The sequence below is a fragment of the Gossypium raimondii genome, chromosome 8 (assembly GCF_025698545.1).
Source record: "Gossypium raimondii isolate GPD5lz chromosome 8, ASM2569854v1, whole genome shotgun sequence".
NCBI lineage: Eukaryota > Viridiplantae > Streptophyta > Magnoliopsida > Malvales > Malvaceae > Gossypium > Gossypium raimondii.
In genome coordinates this window covers 12,045,603-12,059,696 of record NC_068572.1, presented here as the reverse complement: position 1 = coordinate 12,059,696, position 14,094 = coordinate 12,045,603, and the positions used below count along the sequence as shown (strand labels likewise).

At 33.9% G+C, this 14,094-nt stretch overlaps 1 protein-coding gene across 1 annotated transcript; it reads left to right on the top strand.

Annotated features, from left to right (window-relative positions):
• Positions 1-7,685: 7,685 nt before the first annotated feature.
• LOC105790822 (NADH dehydrogenase [ubiquinone] iron-sulfur protein 5-B) lies at positions 7,686-9,968 on the top strand. Its single transcript, XM_012618604.2, has 2 exons — positions 7,686-7,969; positions 9,623-9,968. The coding sequence occupies exons 1-2, from the start codon at positions 7,820-7,822 to the stop codon at positions 9,722-9,724; spliced, it is 252 nt and encodes an 83-aa protein (XP_012474058.1). The 5' UTR covers positions 7,686-7,819; the 3' UTR covers positions 9,725-9,968.
• The last annotated feature ends 4,126 nt before the right edge of the window (positions 9,969-14,094 follow it).

The window sequence follows — 14,094 nt, the reverse complement described above, 5'->3', positions numbered from 1 at the left end:
AGCTAGCCGATACATCCATATAACCTGGTTCATCAATAGCCTCCAATGGTATCCTCAACCTCTCCACGATTCGTTGCCTTTTCTTGCCTTCCAACAGTGCAATAGGGTCCTCCTCCTCATTCGAGACCAAATCCATAGATCCATACCCAGCCCCATCAGTCACCATTTTATCTTCCCCACCAACATACCCCTTATTATATCTACTATTACCATCATATTTTCCAGATCCCGTCTGAATGAGATTGAAATTTAGATTTTGATTCCCTATAGCTCCCCTGAAGTTCCGCCCCAACAATTTCCCCTCATATAACAGACTACCCTGATTGGAATTTCCCGAATTGTCAAAATTACACGGTGTCCCATCTACTGCCCTTAACCATCTACTTTCCGCCATATTCCGACGCCTGACCGCCGCGCGCAATGATAAGTCCCAATGAAAGATAATTTTCGAAGGTTCAACTTGTAGTCGAAGGGGGCAAAAACTTTCTCCGTGGCCTAATCTTCCACAAATAAAACAAAACAGGCCGAGCTTCTTATATTTAAACCTAGCATACACAACCAATGACTTTCCAAACAGGACTTTCTTTTTACGTTTCAGCGGGGCAGTAACATCCAGACGAACTCGTATGCGTAAGAAAGTCTAAGTACCCAATGTTGGTATAGAAGTATCATACTCAATGAATTTCCCACAGAAGTTACCAAATTGTTTCGCCATTGATTCATTCATCGATTCTGGCGGAAAGTCATGAACGTGTATCCAAAACTCAGTAAACTTTAGCTCCATCATTGCCGAATTTTCCCCCTCAGCAATTGATTGAAGTATAAGCAAGTGGTTATTGAAAAACCACGGCGTCCCTGCAGTAACCCTTTCAAAATCAATTTTATTAAAAAATTGAAACAAATACCTTTTCTCCCCCAACTCCGTAATATAGATTCCTTCGATTGGATGCCAAAGATCCGCCATGAAATTACACAATGATGGGAAGTGGACAACGCTATCTGTTAAGCAACGACCCACCAGGAAAAATTGATAAACAAAATTCTCTGCTCCTACAACTTCCTGAATCTCTTCCTCCTCATCGTCCAACAACTTCATATTCGCCATTGCATCCTCCATCGTGATTCCACAGCCTGATACAGCCGCAAGAAAACCTAAAACAAACAACTGGGAAAAGTAGGGTTCCGTGCCAATTCGGCAGACTAAAAAAACGTGCCAAAACCGGCAGACTAACCTCAAAAAATTTTTAAAAAGAAAAGAAAATAAAACTAAAAGTGAGTAGACATGTTGGTATTTCTTTTTCTCCGTAGGAGGAGTGTGTTTATTATATTATATTATTTAATAATAACTAAAAGAAAAAATAAAATAAATGAAAGAAAAAGAAACAAAGAAAAAATATTTAAAACGAAACAGAGGGAAAGAAAAAGAGAAAGCAAAATGAGAAAGCTAGGGTTTTCAAAGTTCAAAGCTCAATTGGTTAATTAATTTAGTCATTTTTCTTGTAATTTTTATGTTTTTAGAATCTCGGTATTATATACTACCCAACTTATGTTAAAATTTTAGAAATTATTGAGCTTTTAAATGTCTGTCTATGTTGAATAATTAGAGTATTAGGGACTAAATTGATAGATTTTAAGTTAGAAATGAAAAGGATTGAATTGTAGAATAAATTATAAATTTTGAGTATTAGAGACTAAATTGTAAAAATTTTAAAATTTAGGATTTAAGTGAAATTAGAGAGTTAAATCTAGTTTAAAGTGGGAATTGAATGAAAATATAGAATTAATTGTGTATAAATAAAGTTAGTCTCGGTTTAAGGACTAAATTGGAATTTAGGCAAATGTTGAATAAAAATTGAAATATTCAATGTGAAATTGAATTGTATTGTATTGATGAATTTTAATTGTTTTAATTTCATAGCTAACGTTGTGCCTGAAACCTCGACTAAGAAGGGAAAAGATAAAGTCGATGAGGAATAGCTCGGAAATTCTGGTTTGTATTTCTATAATCCGAATCTAATTATTAATTGTTATATTTTGATTTAATGTTTATGGTAAGTAGTTGAGGTGAGTATATGACATTTTGATATTGAACTAAATTGAATTCATTGTACATGTGATTATATGGAAAATTGATATTTGATATTGATTGTTATTGAATTGTGAAGTTGAAGCCTTATTAATTGTATCGGGCTGAGTCGGATATAGATGGCATGCCATAAGATTGGAAGAGTTCAGGGATTCTTTGACTATGAGTCGATGAGACACTGGGTGTCAATCTATTACTTCGGATTAATTCGATGAGGCATTGGGTGTCAATTTACTTCGGTTTAGCCGATGAGACACTGGGTGTCAACTTATTACTTCGAATTATCCGATGAGGTACTGGGTACCAAACTGGTGTGTTTTGGTTGGATCTGTGTATCTGTCCAAATCTGAGTCGTGTTAATAGGGGTAATTAAATGAAATGATACTATGATTGGTAATGGAAAGCATTGAATGTGAAATCAAAATGAGACACATGAATTGTGTATCATATTGTGAAAAGCTATTTGAGATAGCAAATGATGAGAATTAAATATGTTATGAATGATTTGTTATGAACTGATTAATTGAATGGTTATTGTTATTGTATGATTAAATGTGCATGTTATATTAATTTTGCTTTTAAATATTCGGATTATAGAAATACTACTGAGTTTATACTCAGCGTATGGTTTTGTTTTCCGTGTGCAGGTTAGGTACTTAAGTGTGATTGTCGATTCAGCATCCATCAATGATCCTAATCTCAAACGTGGTGATGTGTATTTCTTTTGTGTCGGCATGTACCTAGGGTGTCTAAATGGTAACTATTTTGTTTTTTAGTTGTAAACAAGATTATAATTTTAATGTTGGTTGATATATATAAGCGCGTGTTTGTGTTTAAAGCTTTAATATGGTATGTCAAATTGATGTTTAAGTGTTCATAATTTAGGTAAAATTTTGATTGTAATTGGTATGTTTATAATATGGATTAAATGATGTTTAAATTAATATGTTTTGATCATATAATTGTGGTACCTATGAGGTTACATTGGTTAGACATTTAGGTTGATTATTTTGACATGTTTTGAAGGTATTTGATTGTGTTTTGAATTGGTTGAATGAATGGTTTTTGAGTTGCTTGGTGTCTAAGATTGCAGGGAATGGTAAACTTGTTGTTTAAGGTTCATTTTGAGTCCACATTGTAACACCCCAAACCTGGTCTAAACGTTATGACCGAATCTAGCGATGTCATATTGTAACACCCCTTACCTGTATTCGACGCCAGAATAGGGTACGAGGCATTACTAGAAGACATACTTTTGCATACGTATTAAACCGAGTTACAAAATTTCATCCGAATTAAAACTTTTAAATTATTAACGTGCTTTTATAATTCTTTACAACATATCATCGAAATATTATATTCATAACAAATAGGGCCTACGAGACCCGATATTTACTCATGTAATTCAAAGCTTCATTTTCATTTCATTCAATTCACAATTTCTCATGTTCACAATTCAAATCAATTTCTCAATCCAATATATATATATTTCAATCATCTAAGAATATAATTCAAGTTGTACGAACTTACCAGGCTAAATTGTAGAAATACCAAAATTCAGGGACATTTTGATAATTTTCTATTTTCCTCAAAATTTCACCCAATCTTGATATAAATTAATATTTCATTCAATTTATTAATTTAAATAATAAAACAATTCATTTCATGCAATTTGGTCACTTTTTGACATCTTTACCAATTTACCCTTAAAACATTTCTTTTATTCAATTTAGTCCTTGAATATAAAACATGCAAATTGGCCATTTTTATGAGAACTCATGCTAGCTGAATAATCATTTATTTTCCTCCTCCTCCTCTCCATTCCACATCCTTAATGTATAATATGCTTATATGTAACATTATCTATAATTCCACCATTTATTTATATATTAATTCAAAGCTGTCCATTTGAGTTATAGTCACTAAATTATTTATATCTTGAGCTACGGAACTCCAAATTAAGATCCGATAAATTCCTATGAAACTAGACTCACATATCTTCTTACCATAATATTTTCATAATTTTGGTTTAGCCAATAAGTACAATTTATTCTTTAAATATTCTCCTATTTCACTGTTTGACAGTTCCGACCCCTCTTCACTAAAAACTAATTATCTCTTTATACAGAATTTTTATGATGTTTAAATTTGTTTCTATTGAAAAATACTCATTCAGGATTTTAAACATATAAATTTAAGCCTCTAATTATTTTTATTCAATTTTTATGATTTTCCAAATTCAAAACAGGGAACCTGAATTCATTCTGACCTTGTCTCACAAAATTTATTATATCTCATGATTTACAATTCCATTACTTACACCGTTTCTTCTATGAGAAACTAGACTTAATAAGCTTTAATTCCATATTTTATTCATACTCTAATTAAATTTCCACAATTTATGGTGATTTTCAAAGTTAACCTACTACTGTTGTCCAAAACTGTTTTAGTGCAAAATGTTGATTACTAGGTGTATAACTCCTTATTCCCTTTCTCTATAATATTTCTCATCACTTTCACTTATTTCTCTTCACTAATATATCAAGAACTTAAGACCTTATATAAGAAAACTCTACTATAACATTATTTCCATGCTTTTTGAATAATATCAAACTTAAAAATATATTGAAATCTTGATTTTCTTACCTTGTGCTATTGATTTCAATCTTTAACTTGATTTTCTCTCTCCTTCAGCTTCTATTTCTTGAATCTAACTTGATATTCTAGCTCCCCATTGCCTCCTTATCAATTTTCTCTCTTGGTGGCTATGGAAATTTCTTTGATTTCTAAGTGAAAATGGTGAATTTTTGGTGGGAGGACCAAATTGTAAAGAAAGGAAAACTTCTTTCTTTTCCTCTCTTCTCACATTGGTTGCATGGAAAAGATGATGATTTTTTTCATCATCTTTCCTCCCTTTTATATTAATCATTTAATAATAAAATAATACTAAAAATCTTAATAAAATCTTAATTAAATAACATTTATCTAATTAATTAAAAAAATATCACAAACATCATCATTACCTTCTAGAATTCTCTCTCTCTATTTGACCATTTTGCCATTTATAATATTTTGAAATTCTATCATTGAGTCATCACTTAATTTGGTAAAATTGTAATTTAGTCCTTAAAATTCTTCACCTTTTTAATTTGGTCCTAATTCATCCATTTTCCTTAGTTTCTAGATTATTCTACTCTTAAAATATTTACACTATTGGTCTTTCAACTTTTTTGTATTTACACTTTAACCCCTCAAATTTTGAGTATTTACTCTTGGGCAACAAAACTTTTCTCACTTTTGCAATTTAATCCTTTCCTAAATTAATATGTCATAATATACTTCCCAATGTTGACATAACTCAATATTACTCTTTTTATCACTTTACTTCCTTATTTTACTATATCAAGGATATTATCTTACTTTCTTACTGTAGTAATTTTCGGGGTATTACACACACGACCAGATGCACGGGCATGTGATTGGACCGTGTGAGACACACGGCTAACACATGGGCGTGTGGTTTGGCCATGTGTCCCCTGCAACTTTAAAATTTCAAAACAGAATGCTCAGGTATTTTCACACGAGTAGAATCACGGGCGTGTGTCTCAGCCGTGTGTGGCATACGGCCTAGAACAGGGGCGTGTGACTTGGCCGTGTGAACCCTGTACCTTAATATTGTAAGTCAGTATGCTCACACAGCTTAACACACAGGCATGTGGCTTGGCCATGTGACATAAGTCAGTGAGCACTAAATTTTAGACACGGTTTAAGACATGGGTGTGCCTCTTGACCGTGTGAGCCATACGGCCTGGCCACACGGTCGTGTGTCCTTTATTCCTTTGAGAAATTTTGATGTTTTCGAAAAAAAATTTTGAGTACCCGGTTTAGTCCCGATTTGTTTCTAACACATATTTTGGGCCTCGAGGACTCATAAAAAGGACAATATGATTTATTTACAATATTTTTTGTTAAATGGTATGAAATGTTCATATTTGATTTGAAAAGTCCGGTAATGCTCTGTAACCCTGTTTCAGCGACGGATAAGGGTTAAGGGGTGTTACACTTGACCCGTTTAGAAAACATGCTTTATTTTTTGTCCTAACTCATTTTTCACGCCTATATTTTTACCCAAATTATTTCACTTTTTAGACGGGCCTTCAAATTTGGGTGCGTAGCGTGACCCATAATTAGATCTAGTCCAAAGTAATTGAGGAAAGCTTGTGTAGCCCCCAAACCCATGAGACATATGTGAGATGTGTAAGGGTCATACGTAGATCGTGTATAATCCACGTGCATATAAATATACAATATTTGGCAATATGGAAATTAACGAGGTCATCCTTAAAGTTGACTGAACCATGTTTTTCTGTATGATGATCGACTTAGCGTAATTTTTCCTGAGTGGTGGAGACATACACCAATATCCTTATTTATATTCATGCTTATTTTAGTTTAATATATCTTTTAATTCGATTGAATAAGTTATTATTGTTTTCATGGTAAGATGTTCTTATTGTGTGCCATAAAAAAATTAGATTTAATTTTGAAAATCTTTAACCTTCAAAATAAATAAAATTTAAGAATAAAATTTAAAATATATACAATTTGTAGATGTAATTTGATCAAGTTATTTGTGAATTTAAATTTAATTATAATATATAAATATAAAATAATTTAATCATGATTATGACACAAAATAATATAAATATTATGTGCATGAATTATTAAGGGTGAATTTGGATGGACAAGGCGTTTATTTGTTGTTAGTGTAAAAATAGCAGTGAGGTGAGATTAGATACTGTAGTGATACTATAGCGTAAGATAAAAAGTAAGCTAAACGCACTACACCGCTCCCCATTGCCCATCCAAATCCACCCAAGTCTACATAATTTAATGAGTTCAAAGAGGGATAACAATATATTTTTTTCTTTCCAACCATTTGGAAGTATAAGATTAAATCTAATCAAATTTAATTTAGAATTTCATGAATTTTTAAACCTTTTCTCATTAAAATTATTTTTATAATATAGAAAATTAAATTATGATTTTTTTTAACTTTTTAGAATTTTATTATATTTTAAAATTATTTTTTTAAGTAAAGTTGTAAGATATTTTAGCTATAATTAAAAAGTGAAATTAGTTTTTACTTATTGAATTGACGTGTAATCTTATTACTTAGTTAATGAATAACATAAGTTAATGAGAAATGAGCATTGGATGGTAAGACATGTTCCTAGCGAAACCAATCATATTACAAATCAGATTACTAAGATGATCTCTATGGGACTTGGAGGGGGTTAATGTTTTTACAACTGTTCCTACAAATGTGGTTGATGCCATTGAGAGTGATAAAACTAGTGGTGCTTTTTATTTTACCAATGTTTTCTTTTCACAAAAAAAGAAAAAAAAAAGAAAAAGAGAGACTAAAATGAGATAACCAGAAAATATGAGTGACCATAACCTAAGTTTTGATAGTTAGGTGACCAAATTGTAATTTTAAGTTTAGTTTAATAACCATTTGTGAAATTTAACCTAAAATTCAGTAGTCAGGCAGCCGGATGCGCAATCCATGGGTAACCCCGTAAACATGTTCGTCTAGTATTTTGGTAATTTTGCATCTACTGAAAAGTGAAAAGGCTGAAACTAACAAAGATTGAGTCTATCGCTTCTCTGCACAATCAAATTGAGCTGAGACTACCATCCATCGGATCGAGCAGGTAGAGAAAGAGAGAGATGGCATCCGGTTGGGGAATCAATGGCACTAAAGGAAGGTGCTACGATTTCTGGGTTGACTTCAGCGAGTGCATGTCCCGTTGCAGAGAGCCCAAGGATTGCTCTCTCCTTCGTGAAGACTATCTCGAGTGCCTCCACCATTCCAAAGAGGTATCTCCCTCTTCTTTCCATTTCAATTGTATTTTTAAACTTATTTTCGATTCTATGATTTATTCTACTTGTCTCCCTTGAAATGTCGTGAAACCCTAATTCCTTTTCTTGTTGCGGATGGAGTGTCTAATTAATAGTCTCAGATCATTTTCATGATCCGCCACATTATGGTTTTGGCTTTCATTTCATGCTTTGTTAAATATTGATTTTTTGACTCTTGAGCGAACTGAATTTCACGCCTTGCGGGTCCTCGAAACTCCAAAATGGGTTAGAATCGGATCAATTAGTTTCTCTCGCCAGTCATTTGCAAATGAGTAGAGTTGTGTTGTTTGGTTGAACGTTATTCTAAATCCCTAATTTTGGGGAAAAGAAAGCGCAAGTTGGATCCATATTGATGAACATAGTGCTGTTTATGAACTAGTATCGGATTATAATCCAGATGTAGATAGCTTTATTACTTTTGAGAATTCATTTACCTTGATCTTAATTTTGAACTTTTCGTGGTAACAAGTAATCTGACTTTTCAATACATGAAGCTTCTGTTGCTCTTTTGATTTCCAATTTCATTCCTCATATCCATCAATTACTTTCTGGAAGCAGAATTGTATTATTTGATTATTTCCTTTCCCATTCTTCCATTTCATTTGATATTTTATTCCTTATGGAAGGGAATCTGCTAAATTTGTTTCCGTATAAATTCAGTTTTCTAGAAGATAAAGTCTGACATCAACTTAAAAGCAGGGATAAGAAGGAAGATATGATTTAATATATAGGATCTTGAATTGTGTATGGGATATGCTGTGCTTGTAATAATACTCATATAAGCTTGAGCAGCACAGAAAGTTCAAAGTTAACTTCTTTGGGTACATAATGAATTGTATAGGTATTAGAGTGATAGATTAAGCTTGCAAATTTATAAATATATGCTTTTCGACCCACATTACTATACGTATCCTACAAACCAGAGCCTTTAGTTCTAAAGGTGTTAGAGATACAGCACCTGATATCTTGATCATTATGGCTGTGACTTTGTGGTAGTTTTGTTCTTACATTTTTGTAATATACTCATAAAACTACCACAAAGTCCAACTTTCTGTAATATATGGAAACAGTATCATGAAATGTGTCAAGCACTGACAAGTATAATTTATGGCAAAAAAGTCCAATATATTCTTTATCAAATGTTGTTTATTGGGTTTCCTATGGCAGCTGGCAGCTAGTTTGAGTACATTATCATGAAAGATAAATAAGCTTCATGTATATTATTCATTTTGGCTTTTCTCATTCTCTTCTCCAACTCTAAGTCCTATTAGACTTGAGACTAATCTATGTTGAGTCAGGAGCGTTTAAAGGTAAAGCCCTCCCAACAATTACACTTCCTAGGGTTCGATCTTATGTTCTCACCCTTAAGGGGGGAAGGCCTCTACCGCTTCAACCAACTTGTTGGTTCCAAAAACCCTGTTAGATGTGAGCTTAGGTCAATGGTAAAGAAAATCAGACATTTTATATTTCGACATGGCCTCATAAATTTAGATCTCATGATTTCATCCGATGATCCTTGGTGGTGACAACAACGTGGATGTTTGATTAAATGGCGCTATGATTCATTTATATATTGACATCCATTTTGTTCAATGTTGATAATTATTGCAGTTTCAGCGAAGAAATCGGATTTACAAGGAAGAGCAACGAAAAATAAGAGCTGCCGCACGAAAAGAAAAGGATGGCGGAGATGGTGTTCACCATCATGCATGATGATAATTTGTGATCATTCAAATTTCCAAGAAAAATAATGCATGGAGATTGTTGTATTTTTGTTGGATCTTTCCTATATTTCCTGTTCCTTGGAATGGAGACTGTTGTTTTGAGCCCGTGCAACAGAGGCAATGGTTAATCTTTCATCACTAGACCTGGATGAGACAGCAATATTTGCGACTTTAATTTTCAAATTCTGAGAATTTTATTTTAGTCTCCTCCAGCAGGAGCATTGTTGTTTGAATCGGATTAAACTGATTAGATCAGAAATTGATTGGGATACTAGTTTGGAGAGAGATATTAAACTGATTAATCCGTAAATCAGTATGAACCGATTGAATCAGCTGTAGAATTAGTTCTCTTAAAAAAACATTCTTTTATGAATTTTTAATAATAATTTATTTAATTAAATTGGTCGAACCGATCAAACTAACTAAACAAATTTGGTAACCTATCTGGTTTTTGCTATGATCACATATCCTTGTGTGACATGGATGTCCTCCTTAGAAGCAAGCGTGGTAAAAAAGAACAACATGTCATATTTCTACGAGTTCATGATGATTATTCATTTTTTATATTGTTTGCTTATTTATAAGATGAGTGGAAGATTAGGGAAGAAAAGAGCTTATTTTAAGTTCCTTTCTTCAGTTTTAAGCAAAATTTTCATAATTGAATCGGTGGTTGAATTGGTTGAGTAATTGGTTCGAGCAGCTTGATTAGTTTGTGTAATTTAATTACATTAATTATTAAAAAATTAGTTAAATATTGACATGTCATCTACGCGAATGTGGTCATGTCAACAAAGTTAACAAACTTTAAATTTTTCATCTATTTTGGATTATTTGATAAAAATACAAATTTAAAAGTTAAAAGACAAAAATTAAATGAAATTCTAAAATGATCTTTTATATAAAGTTGGAGGCCAAAACAATCATTATGCCTAAATTATATTATATCATGCTATAAATAGAAAGATATAAAATTTTGGATCAAATAAAAGAATTTTATTTATTAAACTTGAAAGTTAAATTTTATAAATAATTTTTTAATTTTTTTAATTGAGTTTGGATCTAAATTTTTTTAAAAAATTTTATTTGGAAAGAATTTAAATTCAATGGTGGTTACTTTCACTATGCGCAAGTAAACCGGGTAAAATACCAAAAAAAAATTATTTTTTTAAATTTACCGAAATGGGCCCTTTTCCCCTAAATCGCGTCCACGAAAGCGCAATTTGTGTGCACGTCAGGAAAGCGCGCTAATGTGGCCGCGCTTTGTTGCCACGTAGCGCGCCCCTGGGGACGCGATTTGCTCCGCGCGTGAACAATGCAACGGTCATTTTTTTGACCTTTTCCTCCCAACGGTAAAAAAAAATCTATAAATACCCCCACCCTTTATTTTTTTTCACAAACTAATCCTCCCTCAAATTTCCTCTCAATTTTCTCTAAATTTCCTCTCAATTTGCTCTCAAATTCCTTCCAAATTTCTCTGAAATTCATATTTAATCTCAATTTGCTCTCAATTTCCTCTTAAATTTCTCTTAAATCCCAATTTTTAAATAATTTTAAAATTTTTTTATTTTTTTAAAATTTTTTAAATCGTAAAAATTTATACGATTTCAGCAATGGCCGGAGAATTGACTCGTCTTGATAAGCAGCACATATCCATCGAACAAATGAAAATGGTAAGTGTTAAATTTAATTTTTAAATAGTATTTAAGATTTTTTTATTTATGCATTTTTAGATAATTATTAATTTATTATTTGTTATAAAAGTCTGTAGATTGGATATTGGAATGCAATATCCGGAATATGCATGCTCCTCCATCACCGTTGGTAGAGAACTACCTGCGGGAAGCGAGTTTTTGACACGTGGTGACGGTAGGCTTGGGATGCAAGGTGGACCCGAAACTTATCAGTGCGTTGATCGAGAGGTGAAGACTCGAGACGCACACATGTGGGGAGTGCACTATCACGTTGGAAGATGTTAGTCTGCAATTAGGATTACCGGTGGACGGGTACCCAGTCACCGGGTCTGCCCAATCTAGCGATTGGGGAGCGGTGTGCTACGAGCTTTTGGGCGCTCTTCCGGAGAAAATAGATGGAGGTAAGATCGAGATGGGCTGGTTACGAGATACATTCTCGGATTCGGATGATGATTCAACCGAAGTAGAAAGAATCCGATATGCTCGGGCATACATTCTTCAAATAATTGGAGGTTATCTGATGCCGGACTTGTCACGGAGCCACGTACATCTAAGATGGCTGCTGAAACTTGTTGATTTTAGAGCAGCTGGTGAATTGAGTTGGGGTTCTACCGTCTTGGAGACATTATATCTGGAGATGTGCGGGGCGACGCGACTGACTAAAGAAAAAATCGGAGGTTGCCTGTCACTACTGTAGTCATGGGCACGGTTTCGCTTTCCATTTCTACGTCCTCGAGTGGACCACCCATATACATTCCACTCATAACGAGGTAAATTTTATATTATATTTTACAATTATTATGTAGATTTTTAAAAATAAAAGTATGCTAAAAATTTATTTAATTAGGTGGAACCATCCGGCAAGTCACGCTCGATTACCTACCTCTTTTAAAGATAAACGGCTTCTATTAGACCAACAGTCGGAAGCACATGTAAGTATTAAATAAAATTGATATTTCCATCATTCGCTAGTCGATTAGTATTGAGTATTTAGTACTATGTATATAACTAATATTTCTATCATGTTCATATAGTTTCAATGGACACCATACGAGGATCCGGAAATTCAGACAGTAATTCCGGATGAGTTCTTACAAAATCCAAACGCTTGGCACGTAAAAGTCGCGTTGATCAGTTATGCGACCGTGGAGATGCACCAGTCAGACAGAGTGTTACGGCAATTTAGATGTAAACAACCGATTCCCGTGGCACCTGAGGTGTTTGATGATCAGCACAAAATCGACCTACGGCAATTGCATACGGATTGGCCGAGATTCTGGTCCCACTGCATCGAAATGTGGGAAGATTGGTATGAGTATATACCTACTATGGAACCGATCATCGTTCCGGAGTTAGCGTGCGTGCCGGAATACATGCCATGGTTTAGGATCCATGGCAAGTTATATTTACTGTCGGCAGAGGAGAGGCAGCGGCAATTATGTGTCCAAAGGGAAAGACGTGGGCCTTTAAATCCAAGACGACAGGACGACGACGTTGGCCCCTCAACGAGGCCCAGACATTCATCCGACCCATCATCAGCGACCACTCAATCACCAGGCCCAACGAGAGCACCGACACAGTCACCCGACCCAACAGTTCAACCGATGATACCCACGGCACAGCCTTTTCAGATGATGTCAGGTGCGTTTCCTAGCCCTTTTATGTATCCTGACCCTTATATGTTTCCTTTTTTGGGTCCTATGGCAGGTTGGAGCCAATGGCCTGGTTCAGCTCCATTTCCTGTTACACCGAGTGGACCGTCGATGTATAGGCCAGCGGCGCACGAGGGATCACAAGTAGGGCCGTCGGGGAGCTCTTCTTTTTACCAATCCCCACCACCGTATGGGTTTCAAACACCGTCGTCGTTGGTGATGCAAACACCTCCACATTCACTATTCTATCAAAGTGGCTAATCGTACCAACTCCGACAACCAGATGCCCTACCGGAAGAACCAGAATCCCCGCTGGAGGAACCACAACCACCGCCAAAAGCTGGACAAAGGAGGAATCCAGCGCGTAACCATCAACGACAGCCATGTGACACTGAATTCGGCGGGCACAGAGATTGATTTGTATTTTAATTTATTTGTACAAATTTTTTGAATATTTTAATATTATTTGATGTAATAAAATATATATTTTTTTGAGTTATTACTTAAAAACCCTAAACTAATTTATTAAAAATTTATAAATTTATAAATTATAATTAAATGCATAATTTAATTGACAAACCCAAAACCCTTAACTTAAAAACTCTAACCCTTAAATTAAAAACCCTAAACCCTTAACTTAAAAACCATAAACCATTAACTTAAAAGCTGTAAACCCTTAACTTAAAAACCCTAAACATTAACTTTAAAACCCTAAACTATTAACTTAAAAACCCTAGCCCTTAACTTAAAAACCTTAACATTTAACTTTAAAACCCTAAACTCTTAACTTAAAAACCATAAACCTTTAACCTAAAAACCCTAAACCATTAACTTAAAAACCCTAACCCTTGACCTTAAAACCATAAACCCTTAACCTAAAAACCCTAAACTCTTAATTTAAAAACCCTAACCATTAACTTTAAAACCCTAAACCCTTAACATAAAAATCCTAAACCCTTAACTTAAAAACCCTAACCCTTAACTTTAAAACCATAAACCCTTAACTTAAAAACCTT